Here is a 22,498-nt window from a genome sequence, read left to right on the forward strand (position 1 = left end):
TTTCTAGACACAGGGTTTATAGAGGCCCAAGCTGGGGCCAGAGATCCTAAAATTCCCGGAGCTCTTTCATTCCTCCCTCCTCTCTCAAATGCCCCTGATGCCTCTGGAGGTGCCCAATTCCATGCGAGGCCATGCTACAGATCCAGACTCCCATGAGGCAGACAGGGCTGGATGCAGACACGCTCAGCCCTAGCGGTTTAGGGCTGACCATGGAAAAGCCCAGAGGAAAAACCTATGATCTGTCTGGAGGATCTCGGAGGTCTTCCTGGAGAAGAGGTCATGGGATCTGGATGTTGAAGGTTGAACAAGTGCTTGACAAGCACATCTGGGAGTCCTATACCTTGGGGTAGATATGGACAGACAAGAAAGAAGCAATCTTTCTACATCTCCTTTTCCACCAATCAGGGGCAGCCCAAGTGAAGCCAGGAGAGCCACAGTGGAAATGTGAGAACCTATGATGCGCTGCCATGGCTTAGAACTAAGCAGCAACCACTTAACAAAATCCTAGGCAAACAATTATCTATCAGAACGTGTTTGGCACTGACTTCCAGGTGGGTAGACATCCTCTCAAATTTCCTAGGACTCTTAGATATGGTCCACCTTTTCCCAGGCTATTCCCACTATCTGTATTACCATGGCTGCTTTGGTGAACTCCTATTCACCCTTCAAATCCCTACTCAAAAGGCTCTTCCCCTAGATCACCTGTGTGCCTAGAAGCCCAGGCGAGCTCTGGGAGTTAAGGGGTTACCCATCACTCAAAGTCCCAGCACACCTACCTGAGGCGCCCACTAGGGGCTTGATATAGTCAGGGTGCACCAGAACCAACAGTGGCAGGACGGGTCCAATCCACACCAGGATCACGTGGTGCATGTTGTCCAGAACCTTCTTCTCATCTTGGAGTCCCGTCTCATTTGGAAGATACTGGGAGAGGTCGGGGGGATAGGGAAAGATAGTGAGGAAGAGCCCAGCCCCAGCTTCCCCCAGGCTTTCCCTCTCACCATCTCCCCTGTCCTCAAAACAAGCCCAGAAGAGCTAGCTGGATGATTGGCTGTATGAAGGCAGCATCTGGCTGAACCTCTACTCCCTCATCTGAGAAGTGGAGCTGGGCGGGGGGGGAGGGGGGGTTGGGGGGGGGCGTGTAAATCAACTCTGGCTGAGGGCAGCTGAGAAAATTCATGAATTAACAAAATGAGAGAGCCCCGGCACAAGACACATGGCTGGTGTTCAAGAAATAAAAACAGTAAGAGTGAGCACGATAATAATGACTGGCATTTATTGAGTACGTGCTCTGTTAGGAATAAAATGGTACCGGTATTGTTATCTTTCACACATATATGGGCTCACGGTGTTAGGTGCTGCTATGGGCATTTTTTATATACCTTCAACCCACACAAGTATTGATGACATAGTTCCTACTATTTTCCCCATTTTTCTTAGAAAGGTCAAAGGATTTGTCTGAAGTTATAGGTGAGTAAGTGATGGTCTTAATTTGGGCTTCCCCAGAAGCAGATCTTGAGACAAGGGTTCTAGGGCAAGTAGTTCATGTAGAGGGTGATCCCCAAAAACACGGGTAGGGGACTAGGGAATGTGAGACAGGGAGGGAAGGCAGCCAGTAAAAGGGGAGTTGCCAAGGGAGTCATGGTCACGGGCAACTCAGTGCTCAGTCTTCCTGGGGACTTTGAGGGGGACACAAATCTCAGAGTCAATCCACCAGAGGATGAGCTGGGGTGTTTATACACCAAATCCTACAATCTCATAGTCACTGGCTAGGGTCACTCCTGGGGCATTAACTCTCAAGCTCACCCTGCACAGTGCTAGAGAAAGCCCTAGAATGCAGGGGCTGGCAGCTGGAGGGCAGGTCATCACATCCAGAAATGGGCCAGAGGGATACAGGCAGGCACTGGCATCATCTGCCACAAAGCCAGGATTCGAGCTGCCCAGCTCCAAAATGTCTGCTCTTAACAAAAACACAAGGCAGAAGTACTTCAGGCCATTGTGAGAAGGATCTGAGCTCAAATCTACTCTCAGTAGCTATGTGACCTTGGGCAAGTCACTCAACCTCTCCGAGCTCCAAAGATCAAATCCATCACATTGGGAAGATCCATCCCTATTCCACAGGCTGTGAGAATTAGGGGAGAGCTCAGATATTAAGGGGCCTAACCCAGTGCCTGGCCAAATGCAAGGCCCAGCAATTGCCAATCGAAAGAATAAATGAATGAGTGAACAAGCCAACAGATGACTTCTCTTTGGCTCCGGTGTCTCCTCAATCGGGTTCAGCCCTGGGAGACCATGGCCTCACCCAGAACTCATGGCCCTAGGTGGAAGGCTAGGCCCATAGGGTCAACGTTGGACTTCAGAACTGGCCCTGGCCAACTGTCTGGGGTATCAGGACCTGGCCACTACCTCTGGAACCACCAGTAAAGCCAGATGGCTTCTCAAAGAGTACGAGCTGGACATGGGGCATGACAAATGAGTCAAAGTTCATCTAACTGAGAAGGATATTTGGGGCGGAGGACACAGTTCCAGCAAAGGCCATGGAGGTGGGAAGTCAGAGCCTGGTTATAGGAATAGGAAGTCATTCTGCAGGACTAGATGTGAGTAGGGTGGGAGTCAGAGTCTAAAGGGGCTTGAATACTAGCTGAGGGGCTGACACTTTCTCTGGATAGCAGTGGGGAGCCATAGAGGGTATGTGGGTAGAAGAGGGATGTGGTTGGTTTCAAGAATCCTCCTGGGGCCAGGATGGGGGACAGACTGAAGGCAGGAGCCCAGGGAGGAGGCTGGACCATGGTCCCGGCAGGAAGGATGAGGCCGGAGCGGGGTCAGGAGGCAAAAGGGAGAGAGGAGATTCAGGCACAAACAGACAAAACTTGGTGAGTACTGGCCCCAGGGGAGTCACTCCAAAAGACACATAAAATGGTCTTTGAGCTACTGAGTGGAAATGTGTCTCCTGCTTCTTCTGAGACACTTCCTCCAAGTAATATCTAAAACTTTTCTAGAATCACTTGATACTTCCAGTCTCTGCAGGACCCAGGAGCTAAGCACCTCCACCACCACGTGGCAGGCTCAGTGCCCAGTGTGCCACAAACGTGGCTTCAAGAATCCTCAAAACAATCTCATGAGGTTATTAGGAACAATCATATTCCCCACATTGCAGATGGGGAAATTGAGGCATGGGTAGGTGAAGTAGTCTGCTCAAGGTCACATGGCAGGAAAGGGCAGAGATGGGCAACAAGCCCACATGGATGGGATGACCAGTGCCCTTGAACTGCCTCTCCAAAGTCCACCTCTGCACTCAGCATGAGGCCTGCACCAGGAAGGTCTCCACAGCTGTCCCTCAGTTTCATTTAGGCCTGGAAGGGAGACCAGGTGAGTGCCATAGGCAGTTAGGGGCTGGCCTATAGGACTCCAAAAGCCTCAGTGCCCTCAGGGGTCTTCTGGCTTCCTTCTGCTCTCTGAAGCCCTTTTAGAAAAGTGCGAGTTTTGTCATCCAGAAACAAGAGGCAGCAGAGGGTACAGAGCAGGGATTCTGGAGCCAGATGGCCTGGGTTTGAACCTCAACTCTTCCACTATGAGCTGTGTGACGTAGGGCCAGGTGCTTAACATCTCTGTGTCATAAAAGCCTCAGGAGCAAAATGGGAATAGTCATGGGAACTACCTCCTAGCACTGTCAAGAGGACTGTGTTAGTATTTTTAAAGCTCCTGACATAATGCTTAGCACCCTTATGTGAAGTAAGAAATGAAAGACAAGAGAATGGGAGGTTGCAAACACACTGGGGCTGGGGCGGAGCAACAATATCTACAGGAGTCCCCCCACCCCACCCTGGGTCACAGAACCTGATGACTTTCCCAGGCAACTTTTCACCTGTTGCTACAGTAATTGCCTGAAATTATAGAGAAAACCTTAGAGTCAGCTCTGCCTCCTCCCAGCTGTGTGGCCTCAGGTAAACTGCTTGCCCTCTCTGAGCTTCAATCACACTCCAATCCTGTAAAATGGGTCTGTTTCATGGCTCCAACCCAGACTCCTGGGGGATGGAGGAAGCCTTCAGGCCCGTCATCCTTGCTGAGTCCCGGGGACTCAGTCCCCAGGTCCCAGCCCACCTGCCCAGCCACACACACACCATGCCTAGGTGGCCCAGCAGCCAGTTGCGCCGGGGCGGCTGGGGGAAGCAGCTCAGACGGCGGCAGGTGATGTAGAAGCGCCAGCAGAACCTCAGGAACTGCATCAGCAGGCGGAAGAGGAAGAAGAGCAGGGAGAGGAGGAGCATAGACACAGCATACAAGCGGAACGCGGTCTTCTCCATTCCCAGGAGGTGCAGCAGGTGTTCTGTGATGGGCAGCATCCTGGGGGGACACACAAGATGGGGGTCAGTGCGAGAAGGAACCACTCTCTGGCCATGTGTGCACCATACACGAGAGGACCTGTGGAGTCAAGCAGAGTGTACCTGGCACACAGTAGGTGCTCAATACACAGGAGTACCAGACACCAAGGAGACCCCTCAACCCTCCCCCAGCAGTGACCTTCGGCTAGCTGGCCAGATGGATGCACTGTTCCACGTGCCATCAGTCTTGACTTTGCAGGGCATCCCTCCTGGCTTCTCTGCCCATCCATGGCTGGCCGGAGTGTTGAAAAATTTAAACATTCACACACGTTGAAAGCAGCTCTCAACCAATGACTGATAAATAATGCTAGATAGACGCCTTCTCCCCTATGGTGCAATGACTCTGAGATGTGGGTTCCACACCCACCACCAGGGTTCCCCAGTGGGATTAAACTCCAGCTGCCCTCCATAGAAACTTTCTCTATTAGCTGCCTCCCTTCCCGCCTCCTCTCTTTATCCTCTTTATTTAATTGAGGTAAGATTCACCCAACATAAAACGAAGCATTTGAAAGCACAGTTGACCCGTGAACATGCAGGGGTTAGGGGTGCCAACCCCCTGTGGCACAGTCAAATTTCCATGTATAACTTTTGACTCCCCAAAAATTTAACTCCTACTAGCCTACTGTTGTCTGGAAGCCTTACTGATAACATAAACAGTCAATTAACACATATTTTGTAGGTTATATGTATTATATATCATATTCTTACAGCAAAGTCAGCTGGAGAAAAAAATTGAAAAAAAATCATAAGAAAAAGAAAATCCATTTATGGTGCTGCACTGTAAAAATTCTGCATGGAAGTGGACCCGTGCAGTATAAACCTGTGTTATTCACAGGTCAGCTGTGTACAATTCAGTGGCATCTAGCATATCCACGGTGTCATGCAACCGCCACCTCTATCTAGCTCCAAAATTTGTTCATTGCCCCGAAAGGAAATCCCACCCCAATTAGCAGTAATTCCTCATTCGCCTGTACATTCAACCCCTGGCAACCACGGTTCTGCTTGCTTTCTTTTTTTATTTCTTCTTTCTTTCTTCTTTCTTTCTCTTTCTTTCTTTCTTTCTTTCCTTTCTTCCTTCCTTCCTTCCTTCCTTCCTTCCTTCCTTCCTTCCTTCCTTCCTTCCTTTTCTTTCTTTCAAGTAGGCTCCATGCCCAGTGCAGAGCCCGTTATGGGGCTTGAACTTACAACCCTGAGATCAAGATCTGAGCTGAGACCAAGAGTCGGACACTTAACCAACTGAGCCACCCAGGCACCCCTAATCTGTTTTCTGACTCTATAATTTATTTCATATAAATGGGCTCATATACTCTGTGACCTTTTGTGTCCGGCTTCTTTCACCCAGCGTGACATGTTCAAGGTTCATCCATGTCGTCGTGGGTATCATATCTTCATTTCTTGCATTCCTGGGTAATATTCCCATTGTAAGGATATATCACAATTTGTTTATCCATTCATCTGTTGATGAAAATCTGAGCTGTTCCCACCTCTGCCTATTGTAAAATGTGCAACTATGAACATGCATGTACAAGTACTTGTTAGAGTCCCTGTTTTCGATTCTTTGGGGTTCACTTCCTTTTCCCTTACTGGTATGTTCTGTGATCACTTCCCAAATAAGCTCCTAGCACTCAAATCCTTATCCAAGGGTCAGCTTTTGAAGGAACCCAAACAAAGTGGGTAGGTAACAATGATATTAATAACGCAGTGACCAGGTATGGAGCATTACAATACGCTGTGCGCCACACTCAGGGATCTGCATGCCTCATTTTATGGAATCTTAAAGTGGTCTTTGGACTTGGGTCTTACATTCTCTCCATATTCTAGACAACTGAATCTCTCAGTTCCTCTAACTCAAGGGAGACGGGAGGTGGTAGAGGTCCCCTGAGCTCCCACCAAAGGCCAAACTCAATCACTTTGAGGGCTCACAAACCTCAGACGATGCCAAGGAGACTCCTGAAAATGGACGGATCCTGCCTTCATCTCTCCTTTCCACTCAGTCCAAACAGCCAAGGGCTTCCTCTGTGCCCACCTCCTGGGATAACACAGCTAGTAGAACCCTGCACTCCAGGTCCTTACCTGAGTCCCCAGTCCCCACCCACTCCTGCCCATGGTTCCCACCGCTATGGGTTCAGACCCACTGGCTCTTCCATCAGCCAATGCCCAACTATATCCCCTATATAGAAGATGTGAAGTTTCTATGGGTTACTGCATCCTAGGAAAACAGCTAGGTGGTCATCACCAAATTTGGAGAGCCCCATTGGGACGATCTGACTTACATTATAAGTCATGCGGATCACATGACCACTCATTAGGATGGCTACTGTCAAGAAAGGAGACAACAAGAGTTGGTAAGCATGCAAAGAAAGCTTGAACCCTTGGAAATATAAAATGGTGCCACTTTGCTGTGGAAAAGTATGATTGTTCCTTAAAATATTAAACATAGAATCATCATATGATCCAGCAATCCCATTTCTTGGTAGATCCCCAAAAGAATTGAAAGCAGGGACTCAGATATTTTCACAACCATGTTCATAGCAGCTTTAGTCACAATAACCAAAAGGTGGAAACAAGCCAAGTGCCCTTCGGCAGATGAAAAGAGACATAACGCAGTCCATCCATACGAGGGAATACTATTCAGCCATAGAAAGGAAATTCTGATGCCTGGTACAACACGGATGAACTTTGAGAACATTATAGGGTCTTTAAAGAAAAATTTTAAGATTTTATTTATTCATTCATGAGAGACACAGAGAAAGGGGCAGAGACACAGGCAGAGGGAGAAGCAGGCTCCCTGCAGGGAGCCTGATGTGAGACTCAGTCCCAGGACCCCGGGATCACAACCTGAGCCAAAGGCAGACATTAAATCACTGAGCTCAGGTGCCCCTTGAGAACATTATGTTAAGTGAAATAAGAGACACTCATAAGAGATAAAATAAATTCTATGTGATCCCACTTATAAGAGGTCCCTAGAGAAGTCAGAGTCACAGAAACAGGAAGTAGGTGGTGGGTGCCAGGGGCTGGGGGGAGGAATTTCATGGGGGAGTTAGTGTTTAATAAATAGGGACAGGGTTTTAATTGAAGAAGATGAAAAGGTTCTGGAGATGAAAGGTGGTGATGGCTGCACAACGGTGTGAATGTACTTAATACCACTGAACTGTACACTTAAAATGGTTATAATGATAAATGTTATGTGTATTTTACCACAATTAAAAATCAGGGTTTTTTTTTAAGATTTATCTTTTTATTGGGGGGGGGGGGAGGGCACAGGGAGAGGAGAGAGAGACTCCCAAGCAGACTTTGCCCTGAGCGTGGAATATGATGTGGGACCCAATCCCACAACTCTGAGATCATGACCTGAACTGAAACCAAGAGTTGGGCACTTAACCGACTGAGCCACCGAGGTGGTCCCAAAAAAATATTTTTAAAAAAGGTGGACTAGTGTAGGCTATATGCCCTCTGGAAGGGGTGGAGGTGGCGGAGAGAGCAAATAACCTCCCCAAAATGAAGCACAAAGAGCTCCAAGTAGCAAGTCCCGGGCCAAAGGTCATGGGCTGCTCCAGGTGACACTCACCAGGGCGTAGCTGTGGATATTCGCTTCTTTACCAATTTGACAGAGGACAGTGATTCTCCCCCCAGCAACGCCAGGGAAGGCGGTTAGTGACTACGACAAAGAATCATGACCTTCCTCTAAATGCTGTCACGTGCCAGGCCTCTCACCAAGTGTTCCACCTGCATTTCTTCATCATTCAGTTGGCAAATCGTTTTCGAACCCCTCCTATGTGTGTGACTCTGTTCTGGGCATGGGGATGTAGTGGGGATGTAGTGGGAATGAGCAGAACAAACACGGTCTACCCTTAGGAGGGGTGGCCACCAATAGACTTTGGATAGAATGCCGTGTAAACACTAGGTGTCTTGAAGGAGGTAAAACGGGGACGACGGTGGCTGAATAGGCTCCAGCCCAAAGGTATCAGGTCTCTGGAACCTGAGAACGTGACCTCCTATGGCAAAGTCTTTGCAAATGGTTTAGGGCAAAGAGATGAGAAGAATATCCTGGATAGGCTAGGTTGGTCCCAACTGGAATGACAAATGTCCTTATAAGAGAGACTCAGAGGGATGGGGCTCCTGGGTGGCTCAGTTAGGTTAAGCATCCCCGACTCTTGATTTTGGCTCAGGTCATCATGAGACTGAGTCCCGCATAGGGCTCCACACTCAGCAGGGAGTCTGCTTGGGATTCTCTCCCTCTGCCTCTCCCCTCGCACGCACACGTGCGAAACAGAAGGGCACAGGGAGATTCGCCACACTGAAGAGGCTGTGTAAAGACAGAGGAGACACGAGGGATGCGGCCACCAGCCACGGAACGCTGGAGCTACCAGAAGCTGCAAGAGGTAGGAAACAGACTCTGCCCTAGAGCCTTCAGAGGTAGCAGAGCCCTGCTGACACCTGGATTTCAGACTTCTGGCCTCCAGAACTATGAGATCATAAACGTGTGCTGATTTAAGCCACCCAGTTCACGGTAAATTGTTACAGTGGCCACAGGAAATTCATACACAGCGTAAGAGGATACAGACAGACCAATCCTTTTAGAATAGGTGGTCTGGGAGGGTTTCTCTAGGGGAGGGCTAGCTGTGTGGACACCTGAGTTTCTTATTAAGCGCGCATGTGTACACACACATGTAACTGGGTTCTATCTAATCCTGACTCCGCAGATTGGCTGTGTGTCCCAGGCCTCAGTTTCCCTACCTGCAACTGGAAGTGACTGTAAAAGATGATTTGGGGATCCACCCCAGTGTGGCCTTTTCCTGTGTGTGGCCCGGGGTTGAGGGGGGGTGTCACCGTTTGGGCAGGCTCAAGACTTCTGGGTCATCTCTAATCCCTGGGCCATCTGACTGCAGTCTGGCTGCCACCCCAGCCACCACAGTCACCTTTCTGAAGGTCTGTCACTCCCCTGCTCTAATACCCTCCATGGCTCCCCGCTGTCCTCAGTCTGGCATCCAGAGCCCTTCAGGAGCTGACCCCTGCCCTCCTCCAGCCATAAAGACCCCCCTTCACAGGGTGTTCTGGACTCCTTCACCCAATGTGTAAATGTTGAAGTTCCTTAGAGCTGGTCCAAGTCATCCCTTCCTCTCCCTCTGTGTATACACCCTGGGATCTCACCCCCTCCAATGGCTTTTGTGACTTTTGCCTCCTGTGTCTCAACAATGCTCCTGATAGGTCCCGCCACCTCCGGGATGTCCCCCAGGGGCATATCCCAGACCCTCATATTCACCTCACCTCCTTCCTCCCCCTCTCCCTACACCTAATCTGTTGTCAGGTCCTGCCAATAGTCTGTCCTAAATATCTTTCACATCCATTCACTTTTCTCCATCCCATCACCCCAATCTGTGTCAGGCCAGTGAGGCAGTAGCCTCCTAGCATTGGTCTTCCTGGTTTCCTTCTGCCCCCCACCCACCTAGCAGTCTACCTTCCACCCAGCAGCCAAAGGCATCTTCCTAAAATTAAATCAGATCATAACCTTCCATTGTTCAGAATCCTCCCATGGCTCCCCATTACCCTGAACACAATTCAGGTTCCTTCCCACGGACTATAATGCCCTGTGTGCTTGGCCCCTGTGGGACCCTTCCAACCCTCTCCCACCGCTCTCTCCCTTGCTCAATCAACTCCAGCCAATCTGATCACAGGCCAAGTTCATTCCCCCTTCAGAGCCTTTGCACATGCTATTCCCTCCACCTGGCATGTCCTTCCCCCAGGTCTCTACCCACAAGGGCTCCTCCTCATCTTCCAGGCCTACCTCTGTGTGGACAGTCCAGTTTCACCCCACAATCAGCCACTTCCTTTATTGAGTACCATCTGTGTGCAGTGGCTCTCTGGATCATTTCTTTCATCCTCCCAGTAGCCCCTAGAGGCAACAGGGGGGTCTTCTGAGTGGAGTCACGGCAAGAACCTCTACCCCCACCCAGAAAAGTCCCAGCTGATTTCCCTAAAATGGAAATGTCTTCCAAAACCATTGAATTGCAACAAGAGAAAGCACCAGCCCTCAAAGAAAGGAGCCTGCTCCAGGTGAGTGGGTGCACAAGAGGGCCAGGCTGGGGAGTTCTAAAGTACCATGCCCACTCCCACCCCATGCCAGATGTGGACTGTGGCTTTTCCCAGGACAGAACACACTCCAAGCAGAAAGAACACACACTGAAGATCCCCAAGTGGCTGTCACCCTGAGAGGCTCCGTCTTCTCATCTACAAAATGGTAACAATAGTAATAAGTCCATCTGATGCTCATGGGAGGATCCCAATAAATTGGGGAAGTTAAGTCTTCTACTTTCTGTGGCCAGGTTCCTCTTGCCCCCCTACAAAACAAGAACACCAACCCCCCCCAAAAAAAATGCTACAAAAAGCTTTGAGGTGCTGCAGCCACTTTGAGGTACTGCGGCCACTTTGAGAAAGAGTTTGGCAGTTCCTCAAAAAGATGAACACAGAATTGGCAGTTCCTCTCCTAGGTATATAATCAAAAGAATGGAAAAATGTATTCTGATATTTGCATATGAATATGCATAGCCGCACTATTCAGAAGAGCCAAAAGGTGGAAACAATCCAAAAGTTCATCAATGAATGAATGGATGAGTATCATGTGGTATATTTGTGCAATGGAATATTGCTCAGCCATGAAAAGAACTGAAGTCCTGATCTATGACAGGGATGCCTGGGTGGCTCAGGAATTAAGCATTTGTCTTCAGCTCAGGGCGTGATCCTGGAGTCCCAGGATCGAGTCCCACATTAGGCTCCCTGCATGGAGCCTGGTTCTCCCTCTGCCTGTGTCTCTGATCTATGACACAACAGTACCCTGAGCGAAAGAAGCCAGATACAAAAGGCTTATAGCATATGATCCCATGTATATGAAATGTCCAGAACAGGCAAATCCAGAGAGACAGCAAGCAGACACGTGGTTGCCAGGGGCTAGGGGAGGAGGAAGGGAGTGACTGCTGATGGGGACAGGATCTCCTTTTGGGGAGATGAAAATGTTTTGGAGCTACATAGAGGTGATGGTTGCAAAACACTGTGAATGTGCTAAATGCCACTGAATTGTTCATTCTTAAATAGTTATTTTATCTTTTTAAGATTTTATTTATTTATTCATGAGAGACAGAGAGAGAGAGAGAGAGAGAGGCAGAGACATAGGCAGAGGGAGAAGCAGGCTCTCTGTAAGGAGCCTGATGCAGGACTCAATCTCAGGACCCCAGGATCATGCCCCAAGCCGAAGGCAGACACTCAACCATTGAGCCACCCAGGTGTCCCGGGACTTTTTGATTTTCTATACCATGAGCACATACTGCCCATTCAAAAATGTTTTAATTAGGGATCCCTGGGTGGCACAGCTGTTTGGCGCCTGCCTTTGGCCCAGGGCACGATCCTGGAGACCCGGGATCGAATCCCACGTCGGGCTCCCCATGCATGGAGCCTGCTTCTCCCTTTGCCTGTCTCTCTCTCTCTTTTCTCTCTCTCTCTCTCTCTCTCTCTCTCTCATTCTGTGACTATCATAAATAAATAAAAATTTTAAAAATGTTTTAATTAAATAGAAAATGAATCAGTTGTCTGTACAACCCAAAGAATGAGCTCTAATGTAAACTATGGACTTTGACTAATCATAAGGTATCTACATTGGTCCATCAATTGTAAGAAACATATCACCTCAGGGGTCCCTGCATACTTCGGCTCAGGTCACAATCTCAGGGTTTTGGGATTGAGCCCTGATTCGGGTTCCCACCAAGGGCAGAGTGCCTGAGATTCTCTTTCACTCACCCTCTGCCCCTCCCCCTCCACATGCACGCGCAATATATTTTTTTTAAAAAAGAAACATATCACCCTACTGGAAGATGTCAACAGTAGGAGAAATCATAGGGAGTTGAGGGGTGTTTGGGAACTCTATACTTTCTGCATAGTTTTTCTGTAAACATAAACTGTTCTAAAATATAAAATCTGGGCAGCCCAGGTGGCTCAGCAGTTTAGCGGCTGCCTTCGGCCCAGGGCATGATCCTGGAGTCCTGGGATCGAGTCCCATGCTGAGCTCCGTGCGTAGAGCCTGCTTCTCCCTCTGCCTGTGTCTCTGCCTCTTTCTTTCTCTCTGTGTGTCTCTCATGACTAAATAAATAAAATCTTTAAAAAAAATAAAAATAAAAAAATATAAAATCTATTTAAATGTTACTTTGTTGAGGGGCACCTGGCTGGCTCAGTAGGTAGAGCATGTGACTCTGGATCTCAGGGTTGTGAATTTGAGCCCTGTTGGGTGTGGGGGTTACTTTAGAAGATTTCTTTTTTTTTTTTTAAGATGTTATTTATTTATTCATTCAGAGAGAGAGACACACAGGCAGAGGAAGAAGCAGGCTCCATGCGGGGAGCCCGACGTGGGACTCGATCCCGAGACTCCAGGGCCATGCCCTGGACAGAAGGCAGGCACCAAACCGCTGAGCAGCCCAGGGATCCCCATACTTTAGAAGATTTCTAAAAAACTTTTTAAAAAGACCAATTCGTTGAAATTAATGAAAAATGAATGAAGATGCTTCAGTTGGGGAGAGGGTGTTCTGGGGGCTCAAGTGGTTTCCCTCCTTGAGATGGGTGCTGGTGACATGTGTGGGTCCAATTTGCAAAACTCCTGAACTGCTCAGTTGTGGAAGGTGCTCTTTCTTCTACCTATATTATACTTCAACTTAAAAAATTAAAGATAGGGGCACCTGGGTGGTTCAGTCGGTTAAGCATCTGCCTTCGACTTGGGTCCTGATCCCAGAGTCTTGGGATCAAGCTCCCACATCAGGTTCCCTATGCAGTGGGGAGCCTGCTTCTCCCTTTCCCTCTGCCCCTCACCCTGTTGTGCTCTCTCTGTCTCTCTCTCAAATAAATAAGATCTTTTTTAAAAAAAATTAAATATAAAATGAAAGGTTGTTTTGGGGCTGCATTGTCTTTTTAAATGTGCATTTCTGACTCAAACAAGCCTGGATTCAAATCACAGCCCTGCCTCTCCCCAAGTAAGCAGACTTGAGTAGAGTCTAGTCCCCTCCCCCAGCCTCCATTTGCTAATCAGTGAAATGGGTTATAATAGTGGGCACTACCCAGAGGCCTGGGTGGCTCAGCAGTTGAACATCTGCCTTTGGCTCGGCATGATCTCCATCGGGGCCCTCATCGGGCTCCCCATAGGGAGCCTGCTTCTCCCCCTACCTGTGTCGCTGCCTCCCTCTGTGCATCTCTTATGAATGAATGAATGAATGAATAAATAAATAAATAAATAAATAAATCTTTAAAAAATAATAATAGTAATAATAGCAGACACTACGTCTTAAGGTGTTTGGGACACTTCAGTGAGACGAGGTTTGGCAGGCCCTATGCTAGTTTTAGCCATTATTCCTATTTCCATTATTACTATTTTATTGGAGGGAGAGAAATTCAAAGCTGACACTCTCAGGATGCTCCGTGAGGCTGGCAAACCCGCTCCTCTGGTGCATCAGACACCAGGCAAGGACACCCAGGGGCCCCACCTTGGCAGAAGTGGCTCCACCTGTCCTGTCTGGGGCTGGCATTATCTGAAAACCGAGGTGCCAGTGACTGGCTCAGTGGCCCACGCCCATGGAGCGCTGGTTTGTCAGGTTAGCCCGGCCGCCTGGAGGGGACTTGTCATACAAGGTGTGTGGGCTCCTGAGAAGGAATGCAAGACACAACCGCAGCCCCCCCTAGAAACCACATATCTGCCTCTCCTTGACCTGCAGGTCCTGGGGCCGCCCAGCAGTCTGGCAACCAAGCACCCAACACTGGCTCCATTGCCTCACATGCACTCACACTGCCCTGCACTCACTCTGGAAGCCTGTAGTCAGGACAGCCTACCCCCCATCCCTGCTCATGGCACCCCCTTACTGTGCCAAAGGGCTGCCTGACCCCAGAGACTCCTAAACTGTAAGGACCGAGAAGTCTGAGCTGAGAGGCGGCTTACTCCAAATTTCTGGGGTTCCGAGAAAGGACTTCAGGGGCAGTTCTGAGGGCAGAGCCAAGTTGGCAAATCAAGGTGGGAAGAAGAGTCTCATCACTGCTTTTGCCTGCAGCTTCCTTGGCCCAAAGGAGACGATAATGGAAGAAAAAATTTTAAAAACCACCAGTAATCTAGATCATTCCAGAACTGCAATTGTCTCTGCCCACCATCTCTACCAAGTGTGGCCACACTTGGGCATGAGCCTCAGAAAGGATTCCATAAAGCTCTGCCTCTTAGTTGTGTGACCTCAGGTGAGTGTCTGCAGCACTCTCTGAGCCTTAATTTCATCATATGCAAGACAGGAACTATATTACCCATTTCACAGGGCTTTGATGACAATGCCACATTTTTGGTGTGCTCAGCTTGGTGCTTGGCACACAGTGAGCCCTTGATCAAAGGTGCCTCTCACTGATGTTGGGGCTGCCACCATATTCTCTACTGTTGCCTAGCCATCTGGGATTTGGAGAATGGAGCCCAAGGCTTGCCAGGGAGGAGGGATGGGGTCTCATTCCCTGTCTGCGGAGTCATCCAAGCCCCTCTGTGGATACCAACCCAGGTCACCGCTGGACACGAGCCCAGAGCTAATGTTACCGCTCAGAAACCCAAGCTGGGCTATCCAGACAGGCCGGGGCCATCGGAAAGCACACAGGATTTTGGGGTCAGACGGGACTGGTTTGTTCAAATCCCAGCTCCCCCACTGTCTCCCTCCCACCTCCCGCCTGAGAGTCCCCAGCTGGCGGTCCTCAGCCACCTGGCATGGTCTGGGCTGGCTAGCCATCCCCTGGTCCAAGCGGGCAGGGAGAGGCCCTGGGACACCAAGCAGCATACATCTCTCCAGCTTCCAACAAACATCAGCTAGAACCAACTACAGGACCTCACACAACCCTCCCTGCCAACTCTGGGGCCCAGGAGGGCATCTCCTTTGCTCATAGAGGGGCGTTTGAGGCTCTGGGCCTGCCATGGGTGGGCAGAGGCACTGTGAAGGCAGCGGGATGGCAAGCCCCAAGTCCATGAGTGAGATGCTGTGGGGTGACTCCAGCCCTAAGGGGCGGCACTGGGCAGGGCTGGGATCCCCCGGAGCTGTCCTGATGGGGAGAGCGGGGTCTTCTTGGCGTCCCTTCCCACCACGGATACAGAGAAGGATACAGCCCGGGCGCCCACCGAAAAGACAGCGCTCGCCGCCGCGACCGTCGGGGACCCAGCGCCGCCGAGGTCCTGGGGCTGCGCGGCCCCCAGGCGCGGGGACCTCCCCGCCACGCTGTCCGCGCCCGCGGGGGCGCCTCGGGTTACTGCGCAGCGCTCGGCCGCGCTCGGGGTCCCCCCCCCTCCCCGCGCTCGCTCACCTCGCGGTCTCGGCCTCCGCCCTCCGTCCCGAGCCGCCTGCACCGCAACCCCGGCTCCGGCTCCGGCCGCGCCGTCGGCCTCCCGGCCCTTTAACCCCGCCCGGCCGAGCCCCGAGGCCCGCCTCCGGCCCGCCCCCCTGGCCCGCCCCTGGCCTGGCCGGCCTCTGGGCGGGGACCCAGGTTGGGCCCCCAGAGATGGGGAGACCCAGAGACAGAGACGTGGGGGCGAGGAGAAGCCCAGGGAGGGAAAGGCACAGAGCCAGAGACGGAGGACTGACAGGTGGAGAGATGGAGACAATGACACGGGCACAGCGAAAGAGACGTGGAAACGCGAAGACCTGGACACGGGCAGCCGCGCGCACCATCACACTCCCTGGCCCTCTGCCCGCGCCTGGCGCCAGTTAGTGCCCATATCCCCCCGTGGCCTGCTCCTTAACACCCTCCTCTCAACCCAGTAGCCCTCCAAGCCCCCACCTCGGGATCTGCTCCCAAGCTTGGAAAGGGGTCCCTAAGCGAGCAACCCTGAGGACCCAGGAATCCTCAGACTCCATCGGCCTGTGGGAGCCAGACCTCCTGATCCGTCTGGATCCAACCCACCCTGCTGGGGCTCTACTGCCAGCAGAGGCTTCTTCCTCCAGGTTAATCTCCAGCCTCAACAAAGAGCACTAGACTCTGGTCCTGCTCCTCCCACCCCACCCACCCACTGTCAGCCAACTTGACCATCCCGCTAGGATGTTGTCCTTAACCAATTTATCTTCTCCAAATGGGTCCAGACAGGGTCAGCCCCGCCCCTGGATGTGAAAAGGAGATACCATTCCTGGGTGGGTGGCTGATCTGGGCAAATGGGCAGACAGGTGGAAGGACTCACAGCTGGCCTCTGGCTCTCCACTGCCTCCCTAGGGCCAAACGGCCTTGCACATACTAGACATTCAGGAAATATCTGTCAAAGGAAAAAAAAATGCACAGGAGACTAGAGAGAGCAAAGGCTCCAGCTATAACTACAGGATCATCTGAAGAAATTAAGGCACATGCTGTGGACTGGAGGAGAGTCGTGACTGGCTGGGTTCAGGCAGGGGCCAGGTCAGATCCTGAGAAGCCTGAAGCTGTGAGAAACATCGCCCTCCTCTCAGTGAGCTCCAAAGCCAAAACCACAGAGAACCTAAAGAAGCTAAAGAAAGGGCAAGGAAATTCAGATTTTTTTTTCCCCAGGATGATCATTCCAAAGCCTTTTGATTTGTCAAAAATAAATTCTTGATGCTTTTACAAGTTACAGGTGAGCCACCCCTGGCTTTGGGGGACAAGCCAAAGTGGGAAGTCTAACCTTGGGGCTCGTTAGCCTGGGGACGGTAGATGGGGCCAAGGGGTAGAGCAGGTCCTGAGCAGTGCTAGGCTCTCAGAGGACAGACCCAGGGGCCAAAACCACACACAAAGCCTGGAGCACAATGGTTAGAGTGTGGACTCTGGAGGCAGACGGTCCAAATGACTCCACTAGCTACTCACTGGGCACCCACCTCAGTAGATTGCTGTAATTTTTTAGGGTAACAGTTGTCACCCAAGGCAATTCTGTCCCCCAGGAGAAAATTTGACAGTGTCTGCAGACACTTTGGTCATCACACCTGGATGCTGGGGTACTACTGGCTTCTAGTGAGTAGAGCCAGGGATGCTGCGAAATATCCTACAGCACACACACAGGATGCCCCTCACAAAAGAGACTGATCCAGCCCCAATGTCAACAACAGTGAGATTGAGAAACCCTCTTTCAAGGTGTAGGGAGCACTTGTGTATTTTAGCATACAGTAAGCTCTAGGCAAGTGCTGACTGCTATTATTAACCATCGTGGAGCTTCCAGCCTTCAGCCCCACCAGCAAGCACTGCTCTGCATGCCCTAGTTCAGAAAAAGCAGTGGCTTCCCAGCCATATCTATGTACAACCTTCAATCAGCAAGTCTTACTTTGGCTGGCTCTGTCTCCCCCTGAGACTGGGGTCTCCCTTAGGGTGGAACCCCAGGCTCAGCTGGTACAGGACTAGACAGTGCTTGGCTCAGAATAAATCCATGTGGTTGAAAGGATGTGCTGTTGAAAGACCCGAGCATTGTTCTAGGTGCTGAGAACATGGCAGAGAATAAAAACAGACTGAACCCTTGCCCTTGTGGATCTGAGGCTTAAGCAGAGTCGGGGAAGGGAAAGAAAATAAACAGGGATCCCTGGGTGGCGCCAGCGGTTTAGCGCCTGCTTTTGGCCCAGGGCGCGATCCTGGAGACCCGGGACGAATCCCACTTCGGGCTCCCGGTGCATGGAGCCTGCTTCCCCCTCTGCCTGTGTCTCTGCCTCTCTCTCTCTCTCTGTGACTATCATAAATAAATAAAAATTAAAAAAAAAAAAAAGAATCAGCTTTGGGATCCCTGGGTGGCGCAGCGGTTTAGTGCCTGCCTTTGGCCCAGGGCGCGATCCTGGGGACCCGGGATCGAGTCCTATGTCGGGCTCCCGGTGCATGGAGCCTGCTTTTCCCTCTGCCTGTGTCTCTGCCTCTTTCTCTGTGTGACTATCATAAATAAATAAAAAAATTTTTAAAATCTTTAAAAAAAAAAGAAAATAAAATAAAGAAACATATCCAGCAAGAAGTTTTGACCAGTGAAGAGATGTAACAGGGTTTTGCAACGGGGTAAAGAGGAAGCTGGTATCTGAGTTGGGTGTCAGGTGGCCAGCTGAAACCTAAAACACAAGAATAAAAGTTGAGTCACACTGTACACCTTAAATTTTTGTCAATTTTCCCTTAATGAAGCTGGGGAAGAAAAGAAGGGATGAGTGAGTGAAGAAATGTATTTTCACAAGTCTGAACCACACAGAAAATACTCTGGGCTCCCAAAATTCGATACAAGTGTCCAACGTCTGATATAAATTATCTTGGCCTGGTAATTTTAGATGGCACATGGAGGAATGTTTTCGATTCATTTTCTATTTTATATATTAATTCACATGAGAGATTTGTTTTGACTCATAGAAGAAAAAAAATAGACTCACCCTGGACACCAAATCTACTGCCTTGTGGATATAATAATAGTTATATAAATTTTGCTTTAAAATAAATAAGACTTGGGTGGCTTCAGTCGGTTAAGTGTCTGCCTTCGGCTCAGGTTGTGATGGGGGGGCAGGTGTCCCTGCTCAGCGGGAAGTCTGCTTCTCCCTCTCCTTCTGCCCTTGCTCCTCCCCAGACTTGCACGCATACACTCTCTCTCGCTCTCTCTCGCTCAAATGAATAAATAAAATCTTATAAAAAATAAAATAATAAATCTTCAAAGGAAGACCACTGAAAGAAAACTATTAGGTAATAAAAGGTAATACATGGATGGAGCATAATCGGTGGCAGATGATTGGGAATAACTAAAATTTCAATATCAGAAGCCATCCGTCTGGAGTAAGACGAAGATGGAGCATGAGGCTGAAGAGTCCCAGATTCGAGTCTGGGAAATATTAGGACACTCAACTCTCTCTAATTCCAGAAAATGAGAGACAGTGGAGCTCATTAAACCTCGGAGGGAATTGTCAAGCCAGTGTAAGATGCCCATTCGTCCTGGCAGGTGATAAATTTGGCTGATGTCTTTTATCCCTCTTTGTTTCAGGAATGTTCTCTTACTGGGTGCTGGGCCCTCTGTGAGGGTGAGAGGGGGCGGTGTTCCTAAGTGAAGAAAAGGCAATACAAATAATTGAAGCCTTGCTGTTTGGAGGAGGCAGAAGGGAAGGCTACGTGAAGGATGTGACATCTGAGCCTGGACTTGAGGGAGAGGTTGGATTTCAACAGAAGCAGGAAAGGGGGTGGGGCTTGGGCACAGAGAAACTGGAGGGTGTGCCTGGGCAGGTGGCTTTCTCTGGCCTTGGGGAGTGAGAGGTGAGGAGGGGTGCAGAAGTGGATGTGAAAGGGCCTTGAAAACCAGTCCCAGTGGCTGAGGGTTGATCTGGCGGGAAATGAGGAACCATGGATGGTGCTTGAGCAGGGGAGGAGCTCCCTTTAATTGGTTTGTTTTAAAGCACATTGGAGCTTATTGATCCTGTTAGGGATTTGTGGATTTTTTTTTTTTTTTTAAGATTTACCTAGTGGGGCACCTGGGTGGCTCAGTGGTTGAGCATCTGCCTTTGGCTCAGGTCCTGCTCAGGGTCCCGGGATCAAATTCCTCATCAGGCTTCCAGCAGGGAGCCTGCTTCTCCCTCTGCCTGTGTCTCTGTTTCTCTGTGTGTCTCTCATGAATAAATAAAAATCCTTTTTAAAAATATAAAATTAAAAATAAAGATTTTATTTAGTTATTTCAGAGAGAAAGGGAGAGAGAGTGTGCATGAGCGGTGCGGGGGGGGGCAGATGGAGAGGGGAGGCAGAGTCTCTGCTGAGCCTGGAGCCCAACTCAGGGCTGGATCCCATGCTGAGATGGTGACCTGAGCCAAAATCAAGTCAGACACTCAACCGACTGAGCCACCCAGGCGTCCCAGGGTTGTGGATTTTTTAGGGATATGGAGAACATCTGCATTGGTGACTGGCTGGATGTGGGGTTCCAGGCAGCAGCGGAGGAGAGGAAGAGAAGAAAGGCTGTCAGCCCAGCTTCTCTGCCCTCAGAGAAATGAAGACAAGGAAGGAGAAGCAAGTTGAAGGGCCCAGGGATGAGGTGCCACTGCGAGTAGGCTTCCTAGCCCTGTTGCCTTGGGCAGGGCACACAGCCACTGTAAGCCTCTCCCTGTACAGATAAAATGAAGGAGATGACCACAAGATGATGTTTACAGGGTGGTCAGCCCCATGCTTGGCACAAAGCATGGGCTAGGCAAACATCAGCCCTTGGAGTGTGTGGTTTGATTTGGACTCTCCCAGCAGTTCTCATCTGGGACAGATTATCCCCCCAGGGGACATTTAACAATGTCCAGAGATATTTTCAATTGTCACCTTGTGGAGGGGGAAGATCTACTGGCATCTAGTCACCAGAGGCCAGGGATGCTGCTAAACATCCTCCAGTGCACAGGACAGCCCCCAACACAGAGAATGATCCTTCCACAGATGTCAGCAGTGCCGAGGCTGAGGAGCCTGGTCTGCCAAGAAGAGGCACCAGAAGGCAGCTGGGCCCATCATGAGAAGTGTATCTCTGAGTCACCTGTCTTGGGAAGACATGGATGCCCAGGGATCAAGTGTTAGTGAGATCACTAGAGAGCAGGTGGATAGAGAATGGGGAGACAGAAGCATTAATCTCAGCTGCACTTAAAGAGAGAACAGCCAGAGGCATGGATCTAGAGGGAGAGATGAGCCACATCTGGGAGGTTGAGGAAGAGTGGTAATAGGTACAGTCACCATGGCCTGTGCCCAGAGGTCAAGTGGCCCGGGGTCTCAGAAGGGACAGGGCTCTGTGGTTCAGGCACCAGTGTCCTCAGCCTGGCAGCAACCAACAAACTACAGTCTGAGTGGGAGGATTAGACTTGGGGGCGGTGGCCAGATTAGGGAGATGGTACCAGAAAAACGTGTGGAAGTGGACAAAGGAGGAGCATGGCAGGAGTGAGGGGAAGAGTTTTTCCTGGGCCTCCAGAAGCTCACAGCAGACTTTTTGGGGGCAGAGATAAAAAGAAGAGCAATCTCCTCAAACACTGTTGGTGAAGATGTAAAATGGTGCAGCCGCTATGAAAAACAGTTTAGCAGTTCCTCAAAAAGCTAAACATAGAATTACCATATGAGCCAGCAATTCCACTCCTAAGTATATAACCAAAAGAAGTGAAAACAGGGACTCAATGTCCCTGCATGTTCATATGCCCAAACATATTCATAGCAGCACTAGTCACAGTCACCAAAAGGTAGAAACAACCCAACCGTCCATCAACGGATAAATAAATAAATAAATAAATAAATAAATAAATAAACAAACAAACGTGGTCCATCCATATGCTGGAACATTACTCAGTCATAAAAAAGAATGAAGCCCAATACACATGACCCCACGGATGACTCTCGAAAACATCATGCTGAGTGAAAAAAGCCAGATTCAAAAGGTTGCACATTGTATGATCCCATTGCTATGAAATGTCCGGAATAGATAAATCCATAGAGACGGAGCACATGAGGGGTCGTCAGTGATTGAGGGACGGAGCAGTGAGGAGTGACGCCCATATCGAAGGAGAATGAGTACAGGATCTCCCCTGGGAATGATGGAAAATTTTTGGAGCTAAGCAGCAGGGATGTGGTCGCACAATATCTGTGAATGTACTAATGCCACTGAATTGTGCACTTTAAGACAGTTAACTTTATGTTATGTGAATTTCACTTCAATAAAAGAGAGAGAGAGAGAGAGAGAGAGAGAGAGAGAGTTCCAGCAGGAAACGGAATAGTCAAATGGGGTATTTTGAAAAGAGTTTAATAAAAGCACTATTTCAAAAAGATAGCACAGCCCAGAACCATTACCACCCCAGAGCCCTGGGACATGGGGCTATGGAGCTAAAGCAGTTGCTGGAAAAAAATAAAAAAATAAAAAATAAATAAATAAAGCAGTTGCTGGAACCTGGACTTGATAGAACTATGTGCAAAGAGAGGACTGCCTGGCAAGAGCTGTTGGCTGAGGGACACAGGCAGCCTGTATGGACCACACAGGAGGGGAGAGGAGATGTTAGTGCTCTGGCCTTAGTCTCCTCTCTCTCTCTCCAAAGCCTGCTGTGGCTCCCTATTTGGCCGAACCCAACCAGAAGTCATAAGACAAAGGTTGAGTGGTCCATACAAGTCGGCCTCCCAGGATACAAACTAGGGGGCAGAAGGGTGGAAAC

At 49.8% G+C, this 22,498-nt stretch overlaps 1 protein-coding gene across 1 annotated transcript in view; it reads right to left on the reverse strand.

Annotated features, from left to right (window-relative positions):
• CYP4F22 (cytochrome P450 family 4 subfamily F member 22) overlaps positions 1 to 15,780 on the reverse strand; it is a 31,207-nt gene extending 15,427 nt beyond the window's left edge. Inside the window, exons 1-3 of the mRNA XM_072721346.1 lie at positions 15,723 to 15,780; positions 4,119 to 4,341; positions 777 to 921 (exon numbers count right to left, since the gene is read on the reverse strand). Of these exons, the coding sequence (XP_072577447.1) occupies positions 777 to 921; positions 4,119 to 4,340 (367 nt within the window). The 5' untranslated portion in view covers position 4,341; positions 15,723 to 15,780. The remainder of the gene's footprint in view (positions 1 to 776; positions 922 to 4,118; positions 4,342 to 15,722) is intronic.
• Positions 15,781 to 22,498: the final 6,718 nt, after the last annotated feature.

This window comes from Vulpes vulpes, chromosome 9, assembly GCF_048418805.1.
Source record: "Vulpes vulpes isolate BD-2025 chromosome 9, VulVul3, whole genome shotgun sequence".
NCBI classification, from domain to species: Eukaryota; Metazoa; Chordata; class Mammalia; order Carnivora; family Canidae; genus Vulpes; species Vulpes vulpes.